This window comes from Urocitellus parryii, chromosome 9 (assembly GCF_045843805.1).
Source record: "Urocitellus parryii isolate mUroPar1 chromosome 9, mUroPar1.hap1, whole genome shotgun sequence".
Classification (NCBI taxonomy): domain Eukaryota; kingdom Metazoa; phylum Chordata; class Mammalia; order Rodentia; family Sciuridae; genus Urocitellus; species Urocitellus parryii.
This window is the reverse complement of record NC_135539.1, coordinates 85,626,329-85,653,905: the sequence shown is the minus strand read 5'-3', so window position 1 is coordinate 85,653,905 and position 27,577 is coordinate 85,626,329. Positions and strand designations below refer to the sequence as shown.

Sequence of the window (27,577 nt, the reverse complement as noted above, 5' to 3'; positions counted from 1 at the left end):
TGCACACTGCGCCTGTGCTGACCGAGCGCGGACAGCGCGCCTGCGCGGACCAGTCGTAGCGGAAGCAGACGCGGCCGGGAGCAGCTTGGGGGGGGGGCTGGGCGTGGCGGGTGGTGTGTGGTCCCAGTGCGGTGTAAGGGCGATACCGCGCTTCCCAAAGTTTTCCTGCGGCTTAGCCCGGGGATCCCGTGCGTGCGTGCGGCGGCGCGCGGCCTTTGGTCGCCAAGCCCCGGGTCTTGGCCCGGCGGCCCTGCGGGCCTGCGCTCGCGCCGCAGTCTGCCTTTGAGTTCTCGCGAGACCGGCGCGCGCGCGTCCCAGCCGGCTTCGTAAAGCGGGCGGCGTCCTGGCGGCGAGCAGTGCGATGGACGAGGACCTGGTGGTGGCGCTGCGGCTGCAGGAGGAGTGGGACGCGCGGGCCGCGCAGCGCGAAGCAGCCCGGGAGCCGCCGTCGCTGGTGGACGCGTCCTGGGAGCTGGTGGACCCTACCCCGGACCTGCAGGCCCTATTCGTGCAGTTCAACGACCGCTTCTTCTGGGGCCGGCTGGAGGCCGTGGAGGTCAAGTGGAGCGTGCGCATGACACTGTGAGTGCCCGCGCCGTCGCGAACGGCCCTCGGGGCTGTCGTTGACGCACTGCCGCGCGGGGGAGGCCAGGGGCCTGCCGCCCGGCCCCCCTCGGCGGCGGAGTCAGGGGCCTTCGGGGAGGACGCCCCGATCCCAGCGCCCTCCCCCACATACGCGGGTCCCAGGGACCTTCGGGATGGACGCCCTGACCCCAGCGCCCCCCACACACACACACAAGCAGGTTCCAGGGGCCTTCGGTAGGACGCCCCGACCCCAGACCCCCCTCCCGGGCCTTTGAACTGGACGCCCCGACCCCAGCACCTTTCCTACACGCGGGTCCCAGGGATCTTACGGATGGACGCCCCGACCCCAGCCCTCCCCCACACGCGGGTTCCAGGGGCCTTCGGGATGGATGCCCCCACTTCAGCGCCCCCCAACACACACGCGGGTCCCAGGGGCATTCGGGATGGACGCCCCAACCCCAGCCCCTCCCCGCGCCCCTGGCTCTCCCCTTCGGGGTGGACGCTCCGACCCCAGCTCGCCCCCGCCTCGCAGGTCCTAGGGGCCTTCAGGATGGATGCCCCGACCCCAGCGCCGCCCCCTCACGTGGGTCCCAGAGTCCTTCCGACTTCCTGACCCCTGCCCACCTGGCCCCAACCCACTCTACACCACCGCCTTCCCCACAATTTGAGCATTGCTGTGGGTTAAGGTGAGGGCAGCCACTACTGCCCTGACCCCAGCCCCAGCTAAATCTTGACTGACCATCAAGATTTAGCTCCTAGGAGGGTGCATAATCAAGAAAGCCCTCTGCAGTAGGGTTCTCTTAGTGTGAACTGCCCATGGCAGTAAGGTTTGCCCTTCCAGCTCTTCCCCTTTCTTTTGTGTGTTTGGTAACTGTGTTGTGGTGATTGCTTTCCAGGTGTGCTGGGATTTGCAGCTATGAAGGGAGGGGTGGAATGTGCTCCATCCGTCTCAGTGAACCCCTTTTAAAGCTGAGACCAAGAAAGGATCTTGTAGAGGTATTCTTTACATAAGCTGATTCTTAGTTTCTTAATTTACAGTGTTTATCATAGATTTAGTCTGCTGTGAAAAATTACTCTTTGCTTAGTGCAAACTCATAAATTTTGGAGCAAATAATGAATATGAAATATTTTTATAGGGCTGGGGATGTGGCTCAAGCGGTAGCGCGCTCGCCTGGCATGCGTGCGGCCCGGGTTCGATCCTCAGCACCACATACCAACAAAGATGTTGTGTCCGCCAAGAACTAAAAAATAAATATTAAAAATTCTCTCTCTCTCTCTCTCTCTCTCTCTCTCTCTCTCTCTCTCTCTCTCTCTCCTCTCTCACTCTCTCTTTAAAAAAAAAAAAAGAAATATTTTTATAGTGCTTCATAGTTAAGTAGGGTTGTCAGATATCTTATCCCACTTGATCTTTACAACAGCCCAGTTTATGTTCAATATGAGTTATCTTTGTTTTTACACGTAAGGAAATTAGGGGCCAGAGAGATTGAATTATATGTTTAGAAGCAGAGAATAACAAGATCCAGTTTTTCCTGTTGAGACAGATGTTGATTCTCCTGTTTGACCATCATGCTGCTGCCCTCTAGTGATACCTAGCTGAGCTGGCCACACTACTGGCCTGGGGGCATATTCATATGTGGAATAGTGGTCATTCCTTGTGATACAGTGGACCAGAAACAACTCCTAGTTTACTTTAGGTTGGGTTTAGTAGATGCCTAAAATTTCCCAGGATGCACCTAGTGTGATTTGTCCTCCCCCAGTTGTCACTTGAAAAATCTGCACAAAACAGCACAGGGATGCTAGAGGTTGTCTGCATATGATGGGAAATAGATTAAAACATCCTTGGACATGTGGGGGATGGATGTTTGTGTGTGTTTGTGTGTGTGTGGTACAGAGGCTTGAACTCGGGCACTTGACCACATCCCCAGCCTGTTTTGTACTTAATTTAGAGACAGGGTCTCACTGAGTCGCTTAGTGCCTCACGGTTGCTGAGGTTGGCTTTGAATTCAAGATTCTCCTGCCTCAGCCTCCCAAGCTGCTGGGATTACAGATGTCTGCCGCTGCACCTGGCTGCCATGGGATTTTTAAGGATAATAAAAGATGACAGGTTTCACAACGATGACTGTTCTTATACACATAATAGTGGTTAAATGGCAAATTTTACGTTTTTATGCCATAGTTTAAAGACATGTAAATAGCTACTAAATATAAAATGGTATGATAAAAATATTTGGTTAATGAAAAAGAAAAGGAATGAATAAGCCAGCCCATGTGACATGAGAAATAGCCATGAGTGCCACATCAGTTACACTGCATGTCAGTGGCTTTGGTGCTCCTGTTGAGACACAGTGTGATGTACTAGATTAGAAACAATATGCTTTCAGAAAGGATATGCACATGTTAAATTTAGAGGAAAGGAGAAGTGTGTCATTCCAACAGTTAACAATATAAAGCTACCATTGGCCAGCTGGGTATGGTGGTGCATACCTCTAATCCCAGCAGCTCAGGAGGCTGAGGTAGGAGGATCTCAAGTTTGAGGCCAGCCTCAGTAAGTTAGTGAGACCATCTTAAAATAAAAAATAGGGGGGCTGGGGATATGGCTCAAGCGGTAATGCGCTTGCCTGGCATGCGCAGGGCACTGGGTTCAATCCTCAGCACCACATAAAATAAAGATGTTGTGTCCACCGACAACTGAAAAATAAATATTAAAAAATTCTCTCTCTCTCGGGCTGGGGATGTGGCTCAAGTAGTACTGCGTTCGCCTGGCATGCGTGCGGCCCGGGTTCGATCCTCAGCACCACATACAAACAAAGATGTTGTGTCTGCCAAAAACTAAGAAATAAATATTCTCATTTATTTATTTCCCCCCCCTCTAAAAAAAAATTCTCTCTAAATAAATATAAAAAAATAGGGCTAGAGATGTAGCTCAGTGGTTGAGCACCCCCAGGTTCAATCCCTGGTACAAAAAAAGAAAAGAAAGCAAGATACCATGGCTATATTAGACCAAAAACTTCAAGGAAATAAAATTTACTAGGAAAAATATGAGACATTTTATAACAGAATAACATTAGACAAAAATACATAATGACTCTAAAAGTGATAACATAACTTTGAAGTATGTGGAGCATAAATTGGCAGAAGCTAAATAATACAGTCATTGATGCAGACATTAACCAGACTAGGTGACTTGATGAATAAGTAGAAAAAGTACACCTGAAATAAAAAAAGTTGAACACAAATAACAAGTCACCCCGCTAGGCGCCCTCACAGAGTCGCTGCTGGGTGCCTGTCAGCAGTGGGTAAGAGGAGAGAAAGTCACGGGTGAGCATTGCCGTGGGCAGGAAGTCGCAGTGTCAGACCAGGCAAGGATGGAAGGGAGACTCTGGTTTCTGCTGAGTGTAGTTAACTGTAGCAAATGGGGGTCAAGAAAGGGCTCATAAATATGAAGTTCAATATGACCACTTGCCACTCCCACCACCCACTCTTTAGCACCTTTTGCCTGCCACACTTGAGAAGCTCATTGGTAGCAGTTGCCACAGCCCTGCAAAATTAGCACCCACTCCTTTAGGCATGAGAAGCAGGTTGCAGTCTGTCCAGCTCTCATGCATACTAAAGGACAGATCCTTGCTTTAAGCTCCAGTTTCCCTGACCCTGAACCTCTGTCCCTGATGCTACTCTATCACTGTTGCCCTTAACTATTGCTCCTGCCATTTGAGCCCTAAAAGACCAGGTGAACTTTTTGACAAATGGAGACAGAAGAGAAGTTACTCTTGGCAGGAGGAGTGGGAATTATGTGAACAAAGGCAGGCAGAAAATGTGTGTCAGTGTCTGGACCAGAAGTGGGGGCCGTGAACCAGATTGGGCAGTAACAGAAACAGGTGTGCTGTCTAGAGCTCGAGCCTGGCCTCAACATAAAGGCAGAGGTGTTCAGAAGTGCCATGTGCTGCCCTCATAGTGTTGAGTTGAATTGGACATCTCAAAATTTCTCTTTTGTGAGTGTGGGTATTTATCATTACTTTAGAATATTGAGAAACTTTTGAAATGTAGTGTAGCTTTTCTTGAGTTTGAGTCTTCTGAATAGAGTGGCATTTACTTGAAAAATACAGTTCCTCTTTTAAGAAGTACAGTTGATAACTATAAGGGGGTATATTCATAATGACCATGCAAAAATATTTGATTGTGTGTGTTTGGGGGGGGGGTGGTTTAAAAGGCTAAAAATGAAGCTGGGGTTGTGGCTCAGTGATAGAGCGCTTGCCTAGCATGTGTGAGGCACTGGGTTCAATTCCCAGCACCACATATAAATAAATAAAAAAGGCCCATCAACAACTAAAGAAAAAAAGTATTTTAGAAGAAGACTAAGATTCATTAATGCCGGTTTTGTTCTTCTGTTAGAAATTCTTCATCTTCTTTCTTTGTCTTTTTCTTTCTTGCTGTGCTTGAGATTGAACCCAGGGCCCCACTTTTGCAAGGCAAGTGCTCTACCACTGAGATAAATCCTCAGTCCTGGAAAATCTTTTTTATGAAAAAAAAAATTGAGGATTATGGAAAATTCATGCTTTTGAACAAAAAGCTCCAGCAACTTTTAAGTGCAACTTTTTTTTTTTTTTTTGTAATTTTGCACATAAACTGCTCTCTTGGTGAGGAGTAAGCAATAGCTTTTACTGTTTATCTTAAAATTTTACTTGATTTGAAATCATAAAACAAGCAAGCTACATACAGAGAAATCTTGTCTATGTCTGTCCTTCTCTATCCTTAACTGTCCACCTACTATTATTAGTTTATTATTCTCTTATTGTTCTGTTTTGCAACTGTTTGTATCTTTTATTCCCCCTTTCTATGGTACAAAGTGTGAGAATGCTGTGTGCACCCTGCTGTGCTTGGTCTTTTCTGCTGTAACAATGCACTCTAGTCTTCTCTAGATCCTTTGTGGGATCTTCCCCACTCTCTTCATGCTGCACAGAACTCTCTTGTGTGGCTGGGTACTCAGCCAGGCTGCCACTTCTGCACTCCTGAATCATGTCTGATTTTCTGCCTTTGCACACAGTGCTGACTGGTGCCCCATCGTAGCCATTCCTGCTGGTTTAGGTATTGCTGGTGTAAAGGCCAAATGCACTTGTGGTTTTGCCGGGTACCATCAGATCCCTCTCTTTGGGGTTGTACTATTTTGCACTTTGTCAGCAGTATGCAGAAGTGTTTATTTTCCCTGAGCTCCACCAACAAACAGTCAGTTGTGAGGAATTTCACCAATCTTAAAGCAAGAAACAGTATCCTAATGTAGTATGAATTTGCACTTCTCTTTTTATAAATGAGATTGAGCATTTTTTAAAATGTTTTTAGGTCATTTATACTTCTTTTTTCTGTGAACTCCAAGACTGTTTATTTTGTTTATTTTTAAGAGACAGGGAGGGTTGTTGTGGCTCAGTGGTAGAGCTCTCGCCTAGCACGTACTAGGCCCTGGGTTCGATCTTCAGCACCACATGAAAAATAAATAAATAAAATAAAAGGTCTTGTATCCAACTACAACTAAAAATAAATGTAAGAAGAAAGAAAAGAGGGAATCTCTGTTGCCCAGGCTGTCCCTGAACACCTGCTCTTCAGTAGCAGCCATTACAGGTGCACACTATTACACCTGCTTTTTGCCCACTTTAAAACTGGACTGTTGTCATTTCCTGTTGGCACTTGGAACTCTGTATTGATTCAGAATCAATAGCCTTGTGTTTGAATCTGTCATTTCACTTACAGTGTTTTTTTCTTCTATCAAAATTTTAAAGGTTTTCATGTAGTTGAATTCATGAAACTTCAGGATTTTGGTATGTACTTTAAAAGGACAGGCAGACCTTTGGGTACATATGAAAGTTCTGTGAGCTTTTGCATAAGAAGTTAAGACCTCAGGTAGAATAAGAAAATGCATTTTTATTTTCAGAGGTGCTATGACAAATTGTTTTCCATTTCAGACTCTCTTGCACGAGATGATACATGCCTATTTGTTTGTCACAAATAATGATAAAGACCGGGAAGGACATGGTCCAGAGTTTTGTAAACATATGCATCGTATCAACAGCCTGACTGGAGCCAATATAACGGTACAAAGCCATATACTTTTAGTGATTTTCTTATTCAATAACTCCTGGGATTTAATTAAAAAGAGAGAATGAGGTAGAAGTAAGTGGTATTTCTGAGGACAGGAGGCCTGTAGTAGCTGATAGGCTTGTCTAGGCCCACATAGTAGAGTGGCCATGTCCTCTGATCACCTGCTGTAACCATTTAGGCAGTCAGTGAGGCTGCAGGACCTCTTCTCTGAACTCTCACTCATGAGGATCTTGACTTTATTCCTCATAACAGGCTCCTCCTTGAGTCTGTCCTGTAGTCGGCCACTTCTGTGCCCCTTTTGATTCTCATCTCTACACAGACTTGTAGGAGGTAGGGTCAGGCGCCTGGGTTCAGATCCTGCCTGGCTACCCCGTACTTATCTGTGTGCCTGCCTGATTCTTCTCTGCCTCACGTTACTCACGTGCCAGCGGGGGTCATGGCAACACCTTGTTGTTGTATCATGGGGAGGAGAGAGGATCACAAGAAAGCACAGGTGAAGAGCGTGGGCCTGGCCTGAGCGCTGGTAAGGTCAGTGTGTCAAGCCTTCCTGGTCTTTGTTCTGCTTTCTTCTTCCGCACACTGGATGGTTTTTACTCATCTCTGTGCACATGAGTCAAGTGTGTATAGGTGGTTTCTGAAACATTAACTTTTGTAGGGATGTTTTTGTGGTTTTGGTTTTTTCCAAACTTTTTTTCTAATGTCAGATTAATCTTTTAGTTCAGGAAGCATTAAATTAACTGCTGTTTCCCATTAAAATGAACTTTTAAAAATATTTTTTTTTGGTCTGGGTGCAATAGTGCATGCCTCTATTCCCAGCAGCTCCAGGGGCTGAGGCAGGAGGATCATGAGTTCAGAGCCAGCCTCAGCAAAAAGGAGGCGCTAAGCAACTCAGTGAGACCTGTCTCTAAATAAAATACAAAAAAGGGCTGGGGATGTGGCTCAGTGGTCATATGCCCCTGTACACCACCCACCGCCCCCCCCAAAAAAAATTGTAGATGGACAACATTTCTATTTTTATGTGGTACAAAGGATTGAACCCAGTACCTCACATGTGTTAGGCAAGTGCTCTGCCACTGAGCTATAGCCCCAGCCCTAAAATGGACTTTTGAAAAGAAACTAAATATAGGAGCTTGTCTTTTCAAAAATAGAATTTCTCAAAAATCTCTGGGGAAAAAAAAGAAAGACTGCTTCTATAAGAATTTCTTGAATTGTCAGTTTGCTTTCTGAGTGGTGACAGTGTTCTCTGCCCAGGTGTACCACACCTTCCACGATGAGGTGGATGAGTATCGGCGACACTGGTGGCGCTGCAACGGGCCCTGTCAGCATAGACAGCCATATTTTGGCTACGTCAGACGCGCAACCAACAGGGCACCCTCTGCTCATGACTTCTGGTGGGCCGAGCACCAGAAAACCTGTGGAGGCACCTATATCAAAATCAAGGAGCCAGAGAACTACTCAAAAAAAGGCAAAGGCAAGGCAAAGCCAGGAAAGCCACCAGTGCCAGCTGTGGAGAATGCAGGTACTTTATGAACCCCTCTGCCCCGCGCTATAGCCCATAGGGTCTTTTCTCCTGGAGAAGCTTTCAAGTATGCACTGAGGGAAAACTCCCGCTATCCTAGAAGTAGTGGTAGGAAAACATGCTTTGCTCTATGTGGAAGTGAGTGAAAGTAGAATAGTTTCCACTGATGATGCTGGAGGGTAGAGTCTCTTTTCCTGTCTTGGTTTAGCACTGAGTTGTTAGGAAACAGAAGGCAAAAAAGATTGTCAAAGTAAAAGTAAGCAAAAGAAGAGTAGTTGTCCTGATCATAGACTCTGGTCAGTTGGGTTCTCTCAGGTCCCTTCTGATGTGAGTATGATCCTGGCGGGGATGGGAAAGGAACCTGACATGTTGGCTGTACTTCACCCTGAAGACATGCCCTGTTCTGAAAGCTCTTGCTCAAGTTGGGCTCCTTCCCTTGGGAAATTACCCAGGAGGACAAGCTGTGGAAGGGTTTGTGTGTGGGCCGATGTCTCCTCCTATGATTGGAAGGAAACATACCAAGGTAGCACGTCTTCCCTTCTAGAGCCCAACAGAGAGGAAACCAAGTTCTTTTCAAGGTCGGTGGTTGTTCTGTAGCATGATGGGATTCTTAAAAAAAAAGAAAGAAAACATCCCTACAAAAGTTAATGTTTCAGAAACCACCTATACACACTTGACTCATGTGCACAGAGATGAGTAAAAACCATTAGCTTCTCAGAATTTAGTAAAGGGAGTGGCTAAACTCAGGCTGGGCAGTAGCTGGTCCATGTGGATGCCAGTGTTTATCCTCTTTGTTTTCTCGATACCAGAGCTCTGGCTTCCAAAGATTATTCTTTTCCCATGAGTAGGTAATTATTAATTCTACATGGTTCTAAGTTGGAATGAAATATTTCTTTATTTTAAGACTCATCCATTAGTTTGGTGTTTAGTACTACATTAATGTTGAGGAAAATCTGTGTTATCTTTGCAGATAAGCCCAGTAGAGGTGGGGCACAGCCGTTGGTCCCTTTCAGTGGGAAAGGCTATGTTCTTGGAAAAACAAGCAGTTCACCTATGCCTGAGAAAGCCATTACCTCGCATTCCATCAATGAGACCAAAGATGTTTTTAATCAAGGCCATTCAGCAAACACCCTAAGGTCTGATTCCAGCATTGAAGTGAAATTTGAACAGAATGGTTTAAGTAAAAAATCATCTCATCTGGTCTCCCCTGTTGTCAGTACCAGTACCAGTCACCAAAGCATCCTGAGCAACTACTTTCCCAGGGTCTCAGTTGCCAACCAGAAGGCTTTCAGAAGTGAGAGTGGATCTCCAACAGCAAATGGGACCTTTGGCGACATCACTAAACACTCTGTCTCTTCTGGCTCTCAGAGAAGGGTTCCAGCTTCTAAGATGCCCCTGAGAAATTCCTCCAGAGCGAAGACATCAGCATCTGCAGCTGTAGCCCGGGGTGGGGTTGGGTCCCAAGAGAGATCCCCAAGCAAACGGCCCAGGCTGGAAGACAAGACTGTTCTTGACAACTTTTTTATCAAGAAAGAGCAAATACAGAAAGGTGGCAGTGATGTGAAGAGTAGTTCACACCCTGAGGCTGCAAGTCAGAGTTCCAGCAGCTGCTGTGGTCAGAGCCAGCTGGTCAGCTGTCCAGTTTGTCAGGATGAAGTTCTGGAGTCGCAGATTAATGAGCACTTGGACTGGTGCCTTGAAGGTGATGGCATCGGAGTCAGAAGCTGAGAAGCTTCTGTAAAGGCGATGAGTCTCACTTGTTACGTGTGACCTTAGGGACCACCGCCAGCCGTGGGGGACTCTGGGTGACACCAAGCCTGTGGTTAGCACAGTGTTCTGTTTTACTCTAGGTGGAGGTCTAAAGTTGGGCTCGGGAGCGCATGCCTGTAGTCCCACTACAGAGAGCTGAGATGGAAGGTAGCTGTGAGTTTATGAGTTTGAAACCAATCTTGGTGACGTGGTGAGACCACCGTCTCAAAAAAAAAGTTTACATCTTAAGGTGCTGGGTTTACTCCTGCCTTACCTACATTGTGGTCCAGAGTTTGTTCTGCCTATGCAGTTTTAGATATTTTTGTTCTTTCTTGCTCTTGAAGGCTTTAAAATCTATTAATCTTTATTTATATGTTTTTATCAAAATATCTGTCTCAGGAATGCTGTCGGGTTTTGGTTAAGTTAAAACTCACTTCCATAGCACCAGATGTGCCAAAACCTGGATGACGTAAAGGTACAAAGTTGAGTCATTGTAGGGTGCTCAAGTTTAGGGTTTTTAAACAATAGGATATAAATTTTTGATATTTTATAAAGAATCTATCTGTTACAGCTTTACTAAAAGGTAGCAGATTGGTTAGATAAGGAATATTATAAAATAAATTTATTTTGGAATATTACTAGTTTTATAGGACAGATTTTATATTGAGTTTAGCTTCTCAGAGTTTAGTAAAGGGAGTGGCTAAACTCAGGCTGGGCAGTAGCTGGTCCATGTGGATGCCAGTGTTTGGAACCATCATAACAAAAAGGGTGCCATTGGTGCACTTGGTTTGTTCCTTTTGCAGTGTTTCTCTTCCTGTTCCTGCTGCGGTGCAGATAGCTTCTGTGTCAGTTGCGTTTGTCTCGCAGGATACCTCTGCTATCAACATTCACTTGGCCTCGGAGGTTCACTTTTCTTGGTTCTGAACTCTGGTGGTGTGATTTGTTCCTGGTCAGGTTCCAGGAGTCTTGCAGGCCAATCCAGGTGATGTTTACATAGAATTCACCAGTTCACCATTCCCATCACCACCAGAGGCTGCTTCTTGTGGTGCCGCCTGCTCCCCAGGCAGCACCCACCACCTTCACTGTCCCCAAAGGTCACCACTGTTTCCACCTAAGGTTAGCTCAGCCTGTTTCTGAAATTGATGAAGAAGAGGTGGTATTGCTAAGTGTGGGGCTCCCCTCACTGCTCCCGAGTGTATGCAGGTTTCCATCCACTCCAGCATTAGTAGGATTCTCAGTTTGGAGCCATTGTGAATGGTGCTGCTGAACACACTCCTGCTCCTGTTAGTGTGCACATGGTCGTGTGGCTCTGGGGAACACTGTTGGGGTGCACTCCTCCAGCAGTGCAGGAAAGTTCTTAACTGGTTTTAACTCTTAACTGGTTTACTCTTAACTGGTTTTGGCCTGCCCAAGTGTTTATATGTCTTAAAGCATGAAGTTAATCGGTATTTAATAAATATTTATAAATGGCTGTTGGACTCTGTTGCTGAACACTTGCTGGTGGGCTTTCATCAGTTGAACAAGTTATATGCAATAAAACACTTTTGGAGCAAAACTGCTCAGAGTTCTGAGGCTGTAAACTGAAGAAGGGAGTTGAGGAGCCAACAGCCTCCTTGGCGACGCAGACTGGCAGAACAGTCTTGACATCTTTTGCTAAGTGCTGTGACAAGTTCTGCCCGGTGTGGTGGGAAAACCTTAGGAACAGTGAGCATGAAGCAAGACTTGAGGCCCTTGTCCTGGAGCAGACAATTCAAGTGGAACCTGGGTCAACCTGGAGGTTAAAGGGTGGAAGGGGCCTGCAGAGAACGCACAGGCATGGAAACAGACTAGCAGGGTGTTCTGGGGACTGCAAGCTTTGGGATGCAGCTGGGATAGGAGGGAGGGGCAAAGTGGCAGGAGAAAGAGCAGATCTAGCTCCAAGTTGCTAGGGAAGCGACTCTGCTTCTCATGCCATCCTGTGGTTGTGGTCCCTTGACCAGGTGGGCTTGGAGAGGCCATGCCTCAGCCAGGGACAGGCTAAGAAGCCTGGGTGGAGGAAGGCAGAGGCAAGAGGAGGTCAGGATAGTGAGGCTCATGTTAGGTCAGTGGCAGGGCCTGGGATGACAGGAGTACCTGCTTGGCTCCCTTAGAATGAGGCATTTGGCCTGAGGTCAAGCCTGCACTTCCAGCTGTGTGAAAAGTGGAGGAAATGAGCACCCTCAGAGGTGGCTCCTCAGAGCAGAGTCACTCTCTGTTTCTCATTTTTCCCTTTCTAAAGCAAACTTGTGGCCTCACTAGCAGAGCTGGTGATTCTGGCTCAGCCTCACAAAGGGGAGACAGGGTGGTGTTTTATTTCTACAAAAACTAGGGGTTTTTAAGTCAGTGTCTCACAATGTCCAGTTACATAGCTTCAGAAACGTTGGTCTGCTTTTGTAGACTGTAAATGCACACCCTAACTGAAAGGTGGGTGGGAAAATACTATGACAAAAACTTCATTCTGTCCCATTGTCCCAAAGCTTTATTTAAAAAAAATTTTTTTTAGTTATACATGGGCACAGTATATTCTGTTTATTTTTATATGGTGCTGAGGATGGAGCCCAGTGCCTCACACAAGGCAAGCGCTCTGTCACTGAGCCACAATCTCAGCCCCTAAAGCTTTATTTTTTTCAAAGTGTATAGAATTTTTAAATAAATCAGAATGTTTCAAAGTAAAACCATTGTTGTACCTTCCTACAAGACGCCTGCATCTGTGGCTCCTGCGGGTGGTGGACATAGTATGTGAATCTGGTCTTCCCGTCATTCTTGTTCTTGACGTTTTTGCCTTTCTGAGCAAACTGTAGTTGTTGAGCATCAGTATAGGCACCAGATAAACTGGAACTCTTCATATAACAATGACTGTAGGGTCCTAGAGCCGGAGAGGATAGGATGTGGAAATCTGCTTTGGCTTTTCTCTTGCAGTCTACCATTGGCCTTGAAAGTCACGTGGTCACCTGCTTTATCTTCACACCTCTAGAAGCAGATAGTAATACTAAGTCCTGAGCTCCCCAGGGGGTGAGCATTGTGTGACTAGAGCCCAGCACTGCTGCAGAGCAGAAGCCAGCCCAATGCTAACCTAGCCAATACATTCCTCCTACTAAGTCCCTCCTACTGAACATGGGGTGGTACTCTCCTCAGGTTACATTTCTGAAAAGCCTACAGCAAAGTGAAGCCCAAGCCACCTAAGAAACCTGTGAGCTCAGGGCAGAAGGAACTGACCAGGGCCCTAAGTCCTGTGAGGAGAGCAGAGGATGAGAGCAGGGCCTGTCGTCAACAAGAACCAATCCACAGGTACTTCCTCTCCACGCTTGCTTTTCACCTGTCACTGAACACCCGCGTCAGTCTAGAAGAAAGCAATTTCCCAGATAACAGGACAATACTGTGCTTCAGAGTGCTCCCAACGAGGTGGGCTTGCATGGTCTGTGAGCTGTAGTCCTCTTCCTCTGACCAGGCCTGATGCTTGTTGCTCTGGCCCACCCACATAGTCCCAAAGAATCCTGGATGTCAAGTACCTCCTTCACCCTTTCCTCAGAGCAACAGGTGTCTGTGAGGTCCCTAGTGAATGAGGGTCTCTCTCAAGTTCCAAGGTTATCACTTTGCACAAAGCATGCTGATGAAGGATAGGTGCATCTCCGTACCTTGCTGAAGGATGAAAATCTAGGTGCACTTAGGATATGCCAAGAACAAACCACTCCAGATTATAAGCATACCGTACACACCTAACTACATAAAAAATCTGTACTCAAAATCAAGCGTGGTTTTTTAGACAGATTCCATTCTAGATAGGTTTCCTTTATGTGCATACCTTTAAAACAAGAAATATAAATTTGTGTGCACACGTGGACATTCATACAAATAGATAAGTGATTTCATTTATAAAGTAAGACGGACTTGTGCTGACTTGAGTTGCAGTTTTTACTCCCAGTATTTACACAGACCCCCCCTGGCATCAGCCCTGCGGATGGTGTTCAGACTTGCCTTGACGGAACTTGCCAGGGTGCCCTGTGCATAGGTCATCCGGTTTCACGAGTGCAGTGCTGCCCCAGGGAGGAGGCTCAGCACATGACATGTGTCATTCTATTTTTTAATCCTTCCAACTATCATTGGCTGCTTGCTTTTCAGTGCCATTTATAACATTTTCAGTTGGATCTATTCCTCTGGCATCTTGTAGCTTCCTCTTATTTGAGATAATTCTGTCTTCAATTTTTTTGCTGACTTCAATCAATTTGTTTCCTGACTTCCCAAGAGTTTCTTATTTTGGTCCTTTTTTTTTTTTTTTTTTTTTTGAGAGAGAGAGATTTTTGAACTTATAATTTCCTATTGTTTTTTGTTTGTTTGTTTTTTTGAGATGGGGTCTGGCCATGTTGCCCAGGCTGGTCTCAAATGATCCTCCTGCCTCAGCCTCCTGAGGTGCTGGGAGTGCAGGCATGAACCACTGCTGGGCTTGAATTTCTCCCTTCAAGTGTTAACTTGGGTTTAACTCAGAGTATTCACCAGCCATGAATGTCATCTTGTTTTCTTCTTAGCCCTCCTCCTGCTCATTTTGGAAGCCCACTCTTCCACTTTCAGCAATAGCTGCAGTTCTCCACAGGTCTTGGGGCGTGGTCCCCATCATGGCAGGGCTCGATGAGATGCCCAGAGGTGGTGCTCTTTGGGTCAGGGAGGAGCTGGAGATAGAGCCTCTGAGACTATCCCCCTCCCAGATGCCATCTTCTGCACAGTTTCCTCCAACCTGTAAACTCCAAACCCCTATCTTTCATGCCCAGGGAGCCAGTATGCTCACTTTGGGATCTGACTTACCAGGACTTCTGTCACCTGCAGGGTGTGCTTGACCTGGTGGGTCCCAGATACGGCCACAGCCACTGCCCGTGCTTTCCTCTGCCTCACAGGTGTTGTGTAGTGCTGGCCTTGTGTATGACAGGAGGCACTGACAAGGAGCCAACTGGGCTGACAGAGGTGGGACGTGACAACTTGACTGCAGAGGTGGGACATGTGTCCTGCAGGAGGAAAGGACACACAGGGCTGAGAGAACAAGGGAGCTCTTGACCATATCAGCAGGCGTGAAATAGCCACCGAAAAACTGGAAAACAGATGCCCTCCAGAGAAGATGAGGACAGTGACCAGGGCAGGAACAGCAGGTTTAAACCGGCCAGCTTGTGACCCCACTCTGGAAAGCATGAGAGCAGAGGGGGTAATGAAAGACCTCAGGAAACACCCAGTCAGCAGTGCCATGGCCGAGGTGCCTGTTCCACTATCTGGCTCACAGAAGCAGCAGGTCACACCTGGAACCGGGCTGCTTCAGATCTCAATCCACACAGAGACTATGGCTGCCACAGTGCCTCAGACTTGAGGACAGAGACTTCCAAACGAGAATTCTGTCCTCAGCCAAGCTCCAGTTTGGTGTCATGGCCAACAATGTCCATACCCACATGTGCTTGCTAGAACCCAGAGACCAGGGCCACTGCATCGAGAAAGGACACAGAGGGGGGGGGCAGGGTCCTGACATGGAGTGGAGACAGGGCACTAGAGACCAGCCGTGCGCCAGGAGGAAGGGCGGCCGCCCAGCAGCACAGGTTGGGAGCCACAGGCACAAGTGAGAGGCGTGAGGAAAAAACGTAAGTCACAGAAGAAAATAGAACCACATGGCACACTGTCCCTCTGAGCTCCGAGCAGCACACCACCACGGGAACGCCAGAAGCTTGACTGACCCCGAGCACACCACCACCAGGTGGGGAGGCTAGGTGGCAGTGGCAGCGGAGGGTGGGCAGCGGAGGCCTCCTGTGTCTTCGGTGCGTCCGGATGGGGCCGGAGCGCTGGCAGGAGGCCTGTGTTCTCATGGTCCTGGTGGCACCTCAGCAAGCAATGCCTGGTCCTGACATGCCAGGACAGAGTGAGGATCTCGTCCCTTAGCTCCTCAGGGCAAGCACCCGAAGGATCACTCAAGAGCTGAAACTTGTTTTCCTCTAAGAGTGAGGTCACTGTTGCTCCTGACCCTTAGAGAACACAGTCTAGCTACTGAAGTAAACTTACACAAGAGCCTAGCTTCCAGTCCCCGCTGTCCATCTCTTATCAGCTGTAATGAGCCAGCATTTCCAGTTCCTGTGCCTACTTTGTCTAAGGACATAGGGCGCGGGTATTCTATAGACCAAGGAGGAGCAGAACAGCTCTGGAAGACGCTGCCAGATCTCTGTGACGGGAAGACCTCGTACAGTGACTAACCCTCGCATCATCTGGTTGCAGCCACCTGGGCTCTGCCACCCACAGTATCACACCAGTGGGTTCTGCTCATAAAACCCTTTCTGGCTCACATGCACCTTCTGCACCTGTTGCCAGCCAGTAGGTACAGTGAGCAGCATGATGTGCAGGTGAAACACCTGGTGTCCCGGTCTGGGCCTGTGTTCATGATGTGAGGCCTGCAGATGGAGGCGGAGAGCCAGCGTAGCCGTCTGTCAGAGGCGCGGTAAGAACACAGATGGTGCAGGTGTTTCCAGGCCGCAGCACTCGGGAAGTAGAGTGTGTGCTGTGCTCCAGTAATCCAGCTGAAAGCCCACCTGTAGAGACCTGTCTCAGACAAGGAGGCACCTGAGAGTGACAGCTGCTCAAAGCCCACCGACTCCGAGTTCTCCCTCTGCAGCTCTGCTGCCATGATGTTGGAGGGGCACGGCATCTGTTGGAGGCCAAGTTGTGCCAGGCACGAAGGTGCTTTGCACACTGTCTCATTCAGCTCTCACAAACCTCTGTAAGTCTGCTTGTTTTCAGATTATAAAAGGATCAGAAGGTCACACGATTAAGTGGCTGAACCAGAACTAAATAGATCCGTTGATCACACCACCTAATTCAATCAGTCTTCACCTCTAATTCATGTGCCCTCTCCACCAATCCACCCAGCTATACATCCTGGTACAGTTCTCCAAATACCCTAAGCTAAGCCAGAACATGAAAAAGCACCACACTAAGAACATCACGTGAGAGAGACATGGCAGGTGTATTGGCTCACTGCAGCAGGTGGTCACACAGCTACATTCTGCTACACACTCAGAAGCACACCTGAGATGGCCAGGGCATGCCTGACACCCCTTCCTTTTGCAGCCAAGTGTGACACAGACTCTCAGCAGTGCTGAGCACACTCCAAGGCTGAGATTCCAGACAGAATGGAACGAGGCAGAGTGGGAACGTTGCTAAGGCTGCTGGACTCCGTGTCCACCGCTGTCTTCTCTTCCCTGTAGTCACCTACAAGAGGCATCCTGGACTAAGCTGGAGAGGTGTGAAGCACACAGCCGGCCCAGCCAAGGGCCCTCATGAGAACAATGCATGGTAGTGGGTTCAGAAACAAAGAGCTGCAGTGACAACTGAAATCTTTTTCAAGAACATTTATACATCTTTTTAATTAGATTAGCTTTACAAGCAACTCCAGCGTTCTTCATAATGAAACACTGCTTTTCAAATTACATGACTTTGTAGTCTATCCTGAAATTCTTTGCCTGCTATTGCTAAAGGTCTGTGTTTTACAGCTGGTTAATGTGTTGAAAAAACAGCATTTTGAAGCTTTATCTTTAACCAGAATTAACACATATATGCCACAAAGAATTTTAAATAGAGTTCTACTTAGTGACAGGTTAACAGTCCCACTAACATGAAATGAATAGATTTTAAATGGATATTAAAGAAATGGCTATGCTGATTTCTTGATCTTTTCACAATGTATCACCAAGAAAGTATATAAACCTCTCCAAAAAATATACAATTTAAGACCTGTCTGGCAAGCACAACCCATAGACAGTAGAATCTGATACTTTGTACACCTGCAGAGGTATCCATCTGAAGGACAACAGTGCTTCCAAATTAAAAGGCTATTGCTGTACGTCTTGAGGATCCAACAAGCCTTCCACCAACACAGAGCAGTTCCTGCCAACGCTGCATAACAGAGCTTGTGAGCCGGGCCGGAGGTGGAGCGGGCGCTGCAGGCTGGATGCCAAGACTCGGACATCCAGGCCGGCATGGGCACTTGCTGGAGAGGCGCCGTTGATCATCTGGAGTAGAGGAGAGGGCGGGAAAGGACTGAGCCTGGGAGAGGAAAGCACCACCCTTTCTCCCGCGAGTCCTGCTGCGTGAAGTCACAGCTCTGAGCATCTGGTCCCCCCAGTTCACACTGTCAGTTTCTCTCAATTTTTTTCATGTTTTACATGAACGATAGCAATCTTTTAATAAAAATTACTGAGCTTTCCATAGAAAAGGTCTCTAATTGAATACAAACTATACAGATGCTAAAATTGTCATAGGTTGAAATATACAGAAATATTTCTGTATACTCGTATTTTGGCAAAGAAGATCAAGGACAGAGATAGAAAACCCAAGGGTGCAAGGTCTTACACCTAATTCATGCAAAATAGGGATACCATCCTTTGGGCTTTGCTCAAGACCAGGGAAGTGACGCCTATGACACCCATCCCAACGCAGTCTTTAAGAGGTTTGGGAAGCTTGTGTGATCTTGTAATAATCCCCCTTTTTCTAAAAAGTAAAAAAGAAAATCCATGAAACGTAAAAATATCTGATTTTGTGTTCTCTGCTTTTCTAAGCTAAGCCTACATCTTTTAGGGCTGGTAAGGAGGCCAAGACATTTGGGGAATGCCTCATGGCTGGGCAGGGCAGCCAGTGGGCGGAGTCTGCAGCCACCCTTGTCCACCTGAACACATCCTTATCCCCCCTGGTTCTCTTCAGCAGAATCAGGTTCTCATCTGCAGGTCAGATGGGCCCTAGTGCCAGGGAGAAATGCAACAGTAAATTTGAGGAGAGGCCAGGGAGAAATGGGATTACGTCATCTAGGATTACAGGTCACGCCTGAGAGCAGAAGAGAGCCCTTTATCTTGGGAACCTGAAGCTCGGGATACCCTCAAGTCCTTTAGTGCCAGTCACTTTTGTTTCTGAAAAAAAATTAAGTGAAAAGATAAACCCTTCCTATTGTGCACTTTTTCTGGTAAGACAGGGACTCAAGGTTACTTGATAGTCACTGGCAACCGCTTCACGGTCAGGTTTCACATGGACAGTGTCGACGGCACTTGACCACAGCAAGGTCTCCGAGTTCAGATCAGTGTACGGCGGGACAAGAAGGCAGTCTGGGCTTCCGGCTGCAACTACAGTGCTCCTTCCCTTGTTTCTAGCCCAAAGAAACCGACTCTCAGTCACTGGACAATCATCGTGAGAGGCCTTTTAGGGCAAAATTTAATAGTACGAAGAGGTTTACAAAAATAGATTGATGTTATTTTGAGGAATAATACTGTAATTTTTTTCTCATTTCAGTTTTGATAAATTGTACCTAATCATACAAAAATTACCCCAAATTCAAACTTGATATAAAAAAGAGAGAGATGAAATGAACTCAGCTAGATGACAGATCTGGCAAAATATAAGAATGAAAATTCCACGTAGGGCACTTGTTCGCGTCAGGTGGGGAAGCGACAGTCCTGGAGCGCTTCCTGTGGTGGCAGTGGCAGGCGCAAGTTCAGATCAGCAAAGGCTCCTGCCCCACGAAGCTCAGGGGAGCTGCTTGTCCCGGGCGGGCCCGCTGCGTGTCTGCGGCATGTCTGCAATCCTCCCCTTCCACTCGTCTGGAGCGGCGTGATGACAAGGGTGCTGCTGGCCAAGGGCGGCCTAGACGTCCTTGCCAACGGGGTCGGAGGGCTTGTTGAGCTCAACGCGCACGCCCTTTTCACCTGCCAAGGAGAGGAGGCACACTCAGCACGCGGCGTGCCTGACACTGGGCCAGCACCTCAACTAACCTCACGCTGCCCGGTGGGCTCTATGGGGACAAGCACTCGGCAGCAGACCTCTGAGGGTGGAAGCATCCCCTACACAGAGGTGGTGACTGTCTCCTAGTGTTCAAAAAGTCACTGGACTACCTTAAAACCAAGTGCCACTGGAAGCAAATAGTAGCTTTAAAAATATACAGAAAATGTGTGAATGTTGGGTTTTTATGTTTTAATAAAAGGCTGAAGTTGGATTACCAATGGCCCACAGAAATACCATGATCAGGACGCCAACATGGAGCCCATTATTAGAGAGGCCAAAAGGAAGATGCCACCTGGAACCAGGACGTGCTGCTCAGGAGAGGGGCCCATGGGGGCAGCTGCGCCAGGAGGGATGTGCAGCTAGAGCCAGGGTGCTTGTCTGCTGTGCAGACTTGGTTGGGCCTCCCACTTCACCTCCCTGTGCTGGCTGACTTCGTGTTCTTTGGAGCATGTGCCTTGAGAAAGGGCATGAAAGGAAGCAGGAAGCCTGGCACTAGGAGGTCAGCAGCCGGTGACTGAAAAGGACAGTCACAGAGACTCGGCTTAGCTTGAATGACTTCCTCGGAACTTGCCTCATCCTCGGAAGGTTCTGCTGGCTAAAGATAAAGCGAAGCCAAACACTCTGGCACAGCCCAGAATCCCCAAATTTGAGAGGCTGACACAGGAGGATTGCAAGTCTGAGGCCAGCCTGGGCAACGGAGAATTGATTCAAAATAATAAAATATAAAAAAGGCACAGGGGTGGGGTGGGGATGGGGCTCAGTGACACAGCCCTCCTGGGTTCCATCCCCAGTACTACAAAAAAGATGACAGCAAGGATGACTTCAATCCTTTTTAGGGCTAGGGTGTAGCTCAGTGGTAGAGCGCTCCCCTAGCACATGCAGGGCCTGGGTTGGATCCCTAGCACCACACACAGGCATGGACACACACACTCACACACTGCATGCACTCATACACACAGGCGTGCACACACACGCACATACACACACGCTGCACACACTCATACACATGCGTGTTCTCTCTCTCTCTCTCTCTCTCTCTCTCTCTCTCTCTCTCTCGTATACACACACACACACACAGAGTCTTGCTTTAACTGAAGGCATGAAGGACCGACAGCACAGGGGGTGCTCCCGAGTGAGCAAAGTTCCTGGGGTTTCTGCACTTGCCCCCTGGTCCCAGGCATCTCTGCATCAGAGCTCCCTGGCCCCAAATGACGTTACCTGTTAGATATTTTACTTTAGCTCGAGCTCGCTCATCTGCATCAAAATACCAAACAGTTATTGCGTACCTAAAAGAAAATTCAGAATAGGATAAGAATAGTCACAAGGGGGACAGTGGTATGTGCTATGATGACAGGTCAGCAACTTGCCACGCCACTGCCGTGCCTGGCCTGGACAACACGAGGCACACGGGGTGACGTGCCGTCTCGCTCACCAGCAGCCTGAGAGTGAGAGTTCCTGCCTCTCCTAGCACTCCCTAGCCAGAAGCAGGCAGAAAGGGGGCCACCTGAGTGCCACAAGGAGAGGGATGACCCCTGCACACTGTGCTAACAGGGACAACCCAGAGGCCACAGCTGGGATTCACAAGGTACTGATAAGCTTCTGGGGTTTTTACCAAAAACCATCACACCGTGTTTGATGCCTGCAGTTTGGCTGAACTTCATTTTCCTGAAAGACTTCTCAGGACTTATTCCACACACAGATGACAGACTCCTGGCTTACTGACCATCCAGTGCACACAGTTCCACCAGCTGGGAACACACAGGGACATGTACAGGAGTGAAAACATGCTCCAGTCCCCTTCCCCAAGATGATGCTACCATCGGCTGAACATCTTGTGGATCCTGGCCAGTGTTCACAGGGGAGCAACACAGGCCAGAGACAGACAGCAAATTATCTGAGAAGTGGTGCACCGCAGAGCCACCAGCAGCTCTGGGGGCACTGTGGTGCACAGGTCTGTCTGCAGCCAAGGTCCCAGGTGAGACCCAGGCTCCTGGCCCCACCCTCCCTCGTAGGGTACCATAACCCTTCTTAACACAAGCAGCTTCTATTCTCTTGGGCAGCCGTGGTACCCGGCAAGGGGTTCAGATGGATGATCTTGCCTTTTGCTCATGCCCTAATCTATAACTGCATCATAACTGGAGTTCTGATGACTACACCCAATCCCTGAGAACCCCAGTGCTTACAGAAATGCTGCAAGCTACCACCTGTCATTGTCCTCCCCTGGAGTGCCTTTGAGAGTCCTGTGTTCTCCTGGGCTGGCTGCCATGCCCAGGTTGGCAGCAGACCACCTGCCTCTTCCGCCTGGCTCACTATGGCCTTCTCCTCCTTGCCACTCCTAGGCACTCGTCCTCCACACCACCTGGCATTTTTCACTACCCAAAATGACTCTCATTTCTTCATCTAGGTGGTACATTATCCAGCCAAACTTGGACTCCACAGAAAGGAAGGCCTGTGAAGCAGATCCTGGGTCAGGACTAGTCAGAGAGCAGTGGGGGTGGAGGTGGAGCTCAGCAAGCCACCAATGCAACCCCATCCTCACTGGGGTCCAGTTATGACACCACACACCACCCAGGTTGCCACCCAGTTTGTGAAAACGCGTGAATTTTGATTTTTTAATGTTTTAATAAGGATAAAGTTGGATTACCAGTGGCCCATGGAAATACAGAGGCAGCATGGTCAGAAAGGAGGGAGGGTGCTAGAGCACAGAGGACGCTGAGCACCAGCAAACCCAGTGCCCCATACAGCGAGGGGCAGCCCTGCTGGGGCCAGCACACCTCACCCAGCCCCCACACTGGCCGGTCAGGGCTACAGTTTCACCAGAGCATGCAGAGCCCCCTCCCTAGCAGGGAGGAAGTATCCAGGAAACAGGACTGTCTTCTACCAATGCAGACTTTCATAAGAATGTCTGAGAATCTTCTAGTCAAACAATCTACACGTCTTAACTGAATCACACATGGTAAAAACAGACCACATTTAAAGAATGCATTAAATGTAACCAGTTCAAATGCTCCCTTCTGTTGAGAAGCCCAGGGAGCAATGCTGCTTACTAGGACAGCCATGCAAGTGCCCGCCACCCCACGCCCGCCTCCTGCATCCCCTTTCCTCCTCACTTCCACACTGGTCACCTCTGATTTTTCTACTCTTGTTCATTTTTCCACACTCCCTCTTTTTGGTCTCTTTACCACTCCTGAAAACCTGCCTTTTGCTTCCCTACCTTTGTATGCTCAAGTGAAATGTTCTCACCAAGGGACAGACAGTTAACAGGCACACAGAGCAGCCAGGGCTGGGGATGGGGAGGCCTGTGCTTCCCGTCCTGCTCACATAAAGAGACTGCCTCAGACTGAATACTTTGTGTCTGGGCACAGCATTCAGTACTAACTGGGGATAACCCCACACAAGGTGATGATGGCATGATGGAGGCCTGGCGAGTCAGAGGGACCCATAGGAAGCTCCCCGTTCAACCTGCCGTCCCCTGCCCCACCACACCTGGGTGCCATTCACCTGCCATCCCCTTCCTGCCCCACCACCCTGACCATGCTTTTGTAAGGGATACTACCTTGTAGCATATGCTGGTTGTACTTCATGAGGGTTGCGACGGTCAGACCAGAAAAACAGCAGTCTATCAAATTTGGGTTCAATGTCAGCAAACTGGGCTTTGCCTTCTGGAAAAATTCGAAGTATCCCTCCACTTACCTAGGAAGAGAGCCAAATGTGTGAGTACAAACAGCAGAGGTGCTCCAGACTGAACCCAGAGGGAAAAGGCCACCTCCCATGTCAAACTCGGAGCAGGATCACTCAGGAGTTATCTCTGTCAACAAGGTGCAAAGGTAAGTCGGGCTTCCAGGGGCCTCACTGAGGCAATGATAGCCCACCCTGGCCTTGGGAGCTTTAAAGACCTGACGAAGCCGACAAATAGTATGACTTCAAAAGCCCTCAGATGATTCTTGAGAGTTTGAAAAGCAGTGAATACGACTTACTTATAAGCTAATGGCTGCTCAAGACACCCTGATGGCTGGTCAGCAGTGACCCATGGGCTCCCTCTCTCACATGAACACTGGGTTCCACAGTTCAAGGACACTTGCTGGGACAGTCACACACTTAGTGCCTCTTAAGAAGCGGCACACAACCCCCAGTCAGGGTGCGTGCTGCGTCCCGCCGGGAGGGGGTGTCGGCGGTCCCTTCACGGCGGGGCGTGTGAGGAAAAAAAAAAAAAAAGAAGAAGCGGCACACAGGGCAGAAGTGGCACTGCTCATTGTCACCATCAGCCCATGGGCTTCCTGTCCAGGCCAGACGACAGGTGACCAGTGCCCTCAAGAACAACCCTAAGGCTGTTCTTATTTTCCTGAACACACCACTCTCTGTCTGGGGTCATCTCAGTGTTGGCTGAGCGTCAGCTGCTCTGGGAGCCATGTGGCCCCAGGTGGAGAGCAAGGGACAAGGCAGAGAGTCCAGGACCCTGTGTTTTACTTTAGTAAAAGGCACCCACCAGGGAGCAAACCCAAGGACTTGCGCCCATAAGCAGGAGGACCTCCATGGTGGGAGGGAGCTCTAACGCCTGGCATAGACCATGGCATGGCTGAGCATAGCAAGAACTCCCCTGGAAAACCTGCTGTGCTCCCAGAGGATGTGCCCAGGGGGCTCGTCCCCAGTGACAAGGTGCCAGCTATTGGGATCCTGGCCCGCCTCCCTCAGGTCCTGTTGTCCCTGAGTCCCTAGGCATTAGACTGGGGCGGAGAACCTCCCTTTTTCCTGGGCCTCCCCTCTGGGGACAGTTGCTGGGCCGGGGCAGGTGCCTACCAAGACCCTGTAGGAGCAGTGCTGGCCAACACTTCCACTCTTCCTTGGGAACCTCTTGATAGCCCAACTGGCTGTTCCTGGTCCTCTGCTGAACTGTGCGCCCTCCGAGGGCTGTGCCCTTTCTGCTCTGACCCAGCTCCCAGGACAGCAACTGCACACTGTCTACCCTCAGGGCCCACTCGAAAGGCATGGACTGCTCTACTCACAAAAACTCCACAGGTGGCTTTCTGCCTGTGCAGAAAGTCAGAAGCATCACGGCCTGACTAGGTCACAAGAGACAGAGCCCCTAACAAGATCCAGAAGCTAGGTGTTGGTTGAACTTGTCTCTGGCTTCCTGTTAACCTCAAAATCTGACCAGAAAGTCAATCTTCAGGTTCTGCCTGAGGCCATGCCACCTGCTCTGTGTCCTGGGCTTGAGGCGAGCCACCACATGAACTTCCCATTTCAAACTCTGCGTCGGGTAGCGGGACCAGGCTTGTGACATATGCTACAGAATCTGCTTAGCAGTGGACTTCCCTCCACCTTGAACTTGGACCAGGACAAAGGGAGCTCTGAATCAGAACATCCCGGGGGCAGCTGCAGCCCCGAGAGCACCTTCCACTTGGACCTGCTTCTCGGGACAGGCTCCACACACCCAGCACTGGGTCTCCTCCCTGTGTGCACTAGGCAGCGATCTGGGCTCTAAAGGCTATTTGGTTTTTAAAATCGCCCTGGCTACAGAAGCACGTTCACTCTATGAAACTCTATGACCTGCACGCATTCACTTTTCTGTTAAATGTAATAACATTCTTTAGATTTTAAAAAATCACCCAGCATAGTCAGTTGAAGCAGCCTGCAATGCGGAAACATGTGGCATGTCTGAAAATCACCTAAGGTTAACGACATGAAAGGAACACACATTTAAAACAAGAGCTCACTCCCAGGGTTGTCAGCCTGGGATGAGGGAGGGACACAACCTCGCCTTGGCCTGCAAGGGCAGCACTACATGCCTCAGCCAATTCAGAGTAGCTGGTGCTTCCTAATGACTGCTGGTGATCACCACCAAAACCCTGACAAACAATTGTTCCAAGAAGTGTTCTTATAAAAACTATTTAAAGGAAGTTATTTTAATAAGGTCACTTTTGTAAAAGTTAAAATTCTAGATAGATCCTTCACCATCTGGAATAACAATTCATTTTTAAAGATATAATAGTACCTTTTCATGCAGCCTTATTGAGGAATAATCAATAAACCAAAAGGTATCCATATTTAATGAATTCCACTGGATGGAACAGGACACAACATGCAGGGACCCAAGGTCTACCCAGGGCGATAAAAATCCCTTCCTCCTAATGCTTCCAGTGTCCGAGGCACCCCCTTTCTTTTCCCATGGTGAGAACCCTGAATACGAGATCTACTCTCTTCACGTTCTCGTCTACAGCACTGGAGATCAGCCCGGGCCCTCATGCCCCAGCCCCTGCCCTTGGGAGGCTCAAGTGCACAACACCATACTGTCACCTACAGGCCCTTGGTGTCTGAGACACATCAGTATCCAGTTCCAAATACATTCACACTTGTTTCAATTTACAAAACTCCATTCCTAATACTGGGACTGAAGCAAATTTAAGGGAGAATCTAATTATCCCACGTGTTAGACAGTGTGGCCCAGGGGAAGCATGAACATTAATATGTGTGAGAAGACAGATGCTCGATGAGGCTGCATACCTTGGCGTCCCAGTCTTTATTCAGATAGTATATGCACGTCACACATCTTCCATCTCCGTTTGGGTTATCAACGTGCCGCACGTAACCTGTCCCATTGCCGGGGTAACAAGCAACCATGGCCTGCAATAACGAAATGATTTAAAGTCCGTGGATGAACAGAAGGGATATGAAACCCCTCCTCAGAAACAGCTGCTTCTGTCCAAGTCACACTCTCGACGGACAGAAGGAAAGCCTTTCTACCACTGGCCCTCATCAAGAACACAGGACAGCTGCACCATTGTAGACAGCACCCTCGTCCCACCATGGAGGTCACAAGCCAGTACCCTAACCCTACTCAGAAGAGCACAGGGCAAAGGGTTTTAGGGCCCCACGTCCTGACTTTCCCATGTACTAAGGATCAAAGCCAGGCAAGCTGTCCTGCCCCTGGGGGTTCTCTCTAAGCTGCCTCAGGACACTCATTCATCTGACAGACGGACCCTCCCAGAAACCCGATGCTCTGGAGGGTACCAGTTCGGTAGGCACAATCCAGACTGTCAACTAAAGTATCAGTCCACATAATGTCAGTGATTAAAAAAAGAATACACTAATTCACCTGTGACTAACCCTCTTCAGATCATTAGACCATTTTTTGGCTCCGTTTATAACACTACATACTGCAGAACCCGGGAGGGAGTTACACAGAATGAGGGAGAGACCCCAAACAGAACCCTCCAGGTGTATGCATAAAAGTCGGTCGAAAATGGTAAAGTCATCTGAGAACAATTCCCAGGAATTATCAGGAAAAAAAAAAGATGCTCAAGGTGCCAGTTGCTCTTGAAAGCCCTTCTTCAGGTATTGGAGTGGATGGACCAGTGCAGAGCTTTTGAATGTTAAATTACTGTACCAGGACATTTAGGGCAAAGGAGGCTGATTTTTAAAATTCACGCTCTGCTGCCCAGCTACAGCATCTTGGTGGCTACATCTCCGAGAATCCTTTGAAACCTCACTTCCTGGACCTACTGCTCTTCATCGGCACCTGCTGACCACCCTACACCATGCCTCTGCTCCTCCTGACTCTGCTGGCAGCGCTGGGGAACGGCGGGGAAAGCAGCATGGGGATGGCGGGCTCAGGAGCCCCCGGGAAGCAGGAGCCTGTGCCATTCTGCATCACCAGCTACCAGAGCCAGGCTCCCAGAGCAGACTACAGACAAGGGCCAGAGGGCGCCAGAGGGACAGTGTGGCCGGCCTGGGCGCTCTTGGCTCCCAAGACCAGGAGCCCAGACAGGAGGCCAAGACCTCTGTACAGCAATCTCCTCTGGGACCATGGATTCAGGCCTCTGCCCGCCCCTCTTGCTG

At 48.7% G+C, this 27,577-nt stretch overlaps 2 protein-coding genes across 2 annotated transcripts in view; one reads left to right on the top strand and one right to left on the bottom strand.

The window, feature by feature from the left end:
- The first annotated feature begins 11 nt into the window (after nucleotides 1-11).
- Sprtn (SprT-like N-terminal domain) lies at nucleotides 12-17,474 on the top strand. The gene is made up of 5 exons (XM_077802297.1): nucleotides 12-582; nucleotides 1,482-1,581; nucleotides 6,537-6,665; nucleotides 7,924-8,191; nucleotides 9,162-17,474. The coding sequence occupies exons 1-5, from the start codon at nucleotides 362-364 to the stop codon at nucleotides 9,917-9,919; spliced, it is 1,476 nt and encodes a 491-aa protein (XP_077658423.1). The 5' UTR covers nucleotides 12-361; the 3' UTR covers nucleotides 9,920-17,474.
- The window catches only part of Egln1 (egl-9 family hypoxia inducible factor 1), a 41,594-nt gene continuing 31,327 nt past the window's right edge, over nucleotides 17,311-27,577 (bottom strand). Inside the window, exons 2-5 of the mRNA XM_026412469.2 lie at nucleotides 26,243-26,362; nucleotides 23,298-23,434; nucleotides 20,960-21,027; nucleotides 17,311-19,665 (exon numbers count right to left, since the gene is read on the bottom strand). Coding sequence (XP_026268254.1) covers nucleotides 19,604-19,665; nucleotides 20,960-21,027; nucleotides 23,298-23,434; nucleotides 26,243-26,362 — 387 coding nt within the window. The 3' untranslated portion in view covers nucleotides 17,311-19,603. The remainder of the gene's footprint in view (nucleotides 19,666-20,959; nucleotides 21,028-23,297; nucleotides 23,435-26,242; nucleotides 26,363-27,577) is intronic.

Bases quoted from the DNA above. Each gene is read 5' to 3' on its own strand.
- Sprtn (XM_077802297.1), top strand. From the start codon at position 362: ATGGACGAGGACCTGGTGGTGGCGCTGCGGCTGCAGGAGGAGTGGGAC. The intron at 583-1,481 runs GTGAGTGCCCGC...ATTGCTTTCCAG, and splicing joins TGGAGCGTGCGCATGACACT to GTGTGCTGGGATTTGCAGCT. The intron at 8,192-9,161 runs GTACTTTATGAA...TTATCTTTGCAG, and splicing joins GCCAGCTGTGGAGAATGCAG to ATAAGCCCAGTAGAGGTGGG.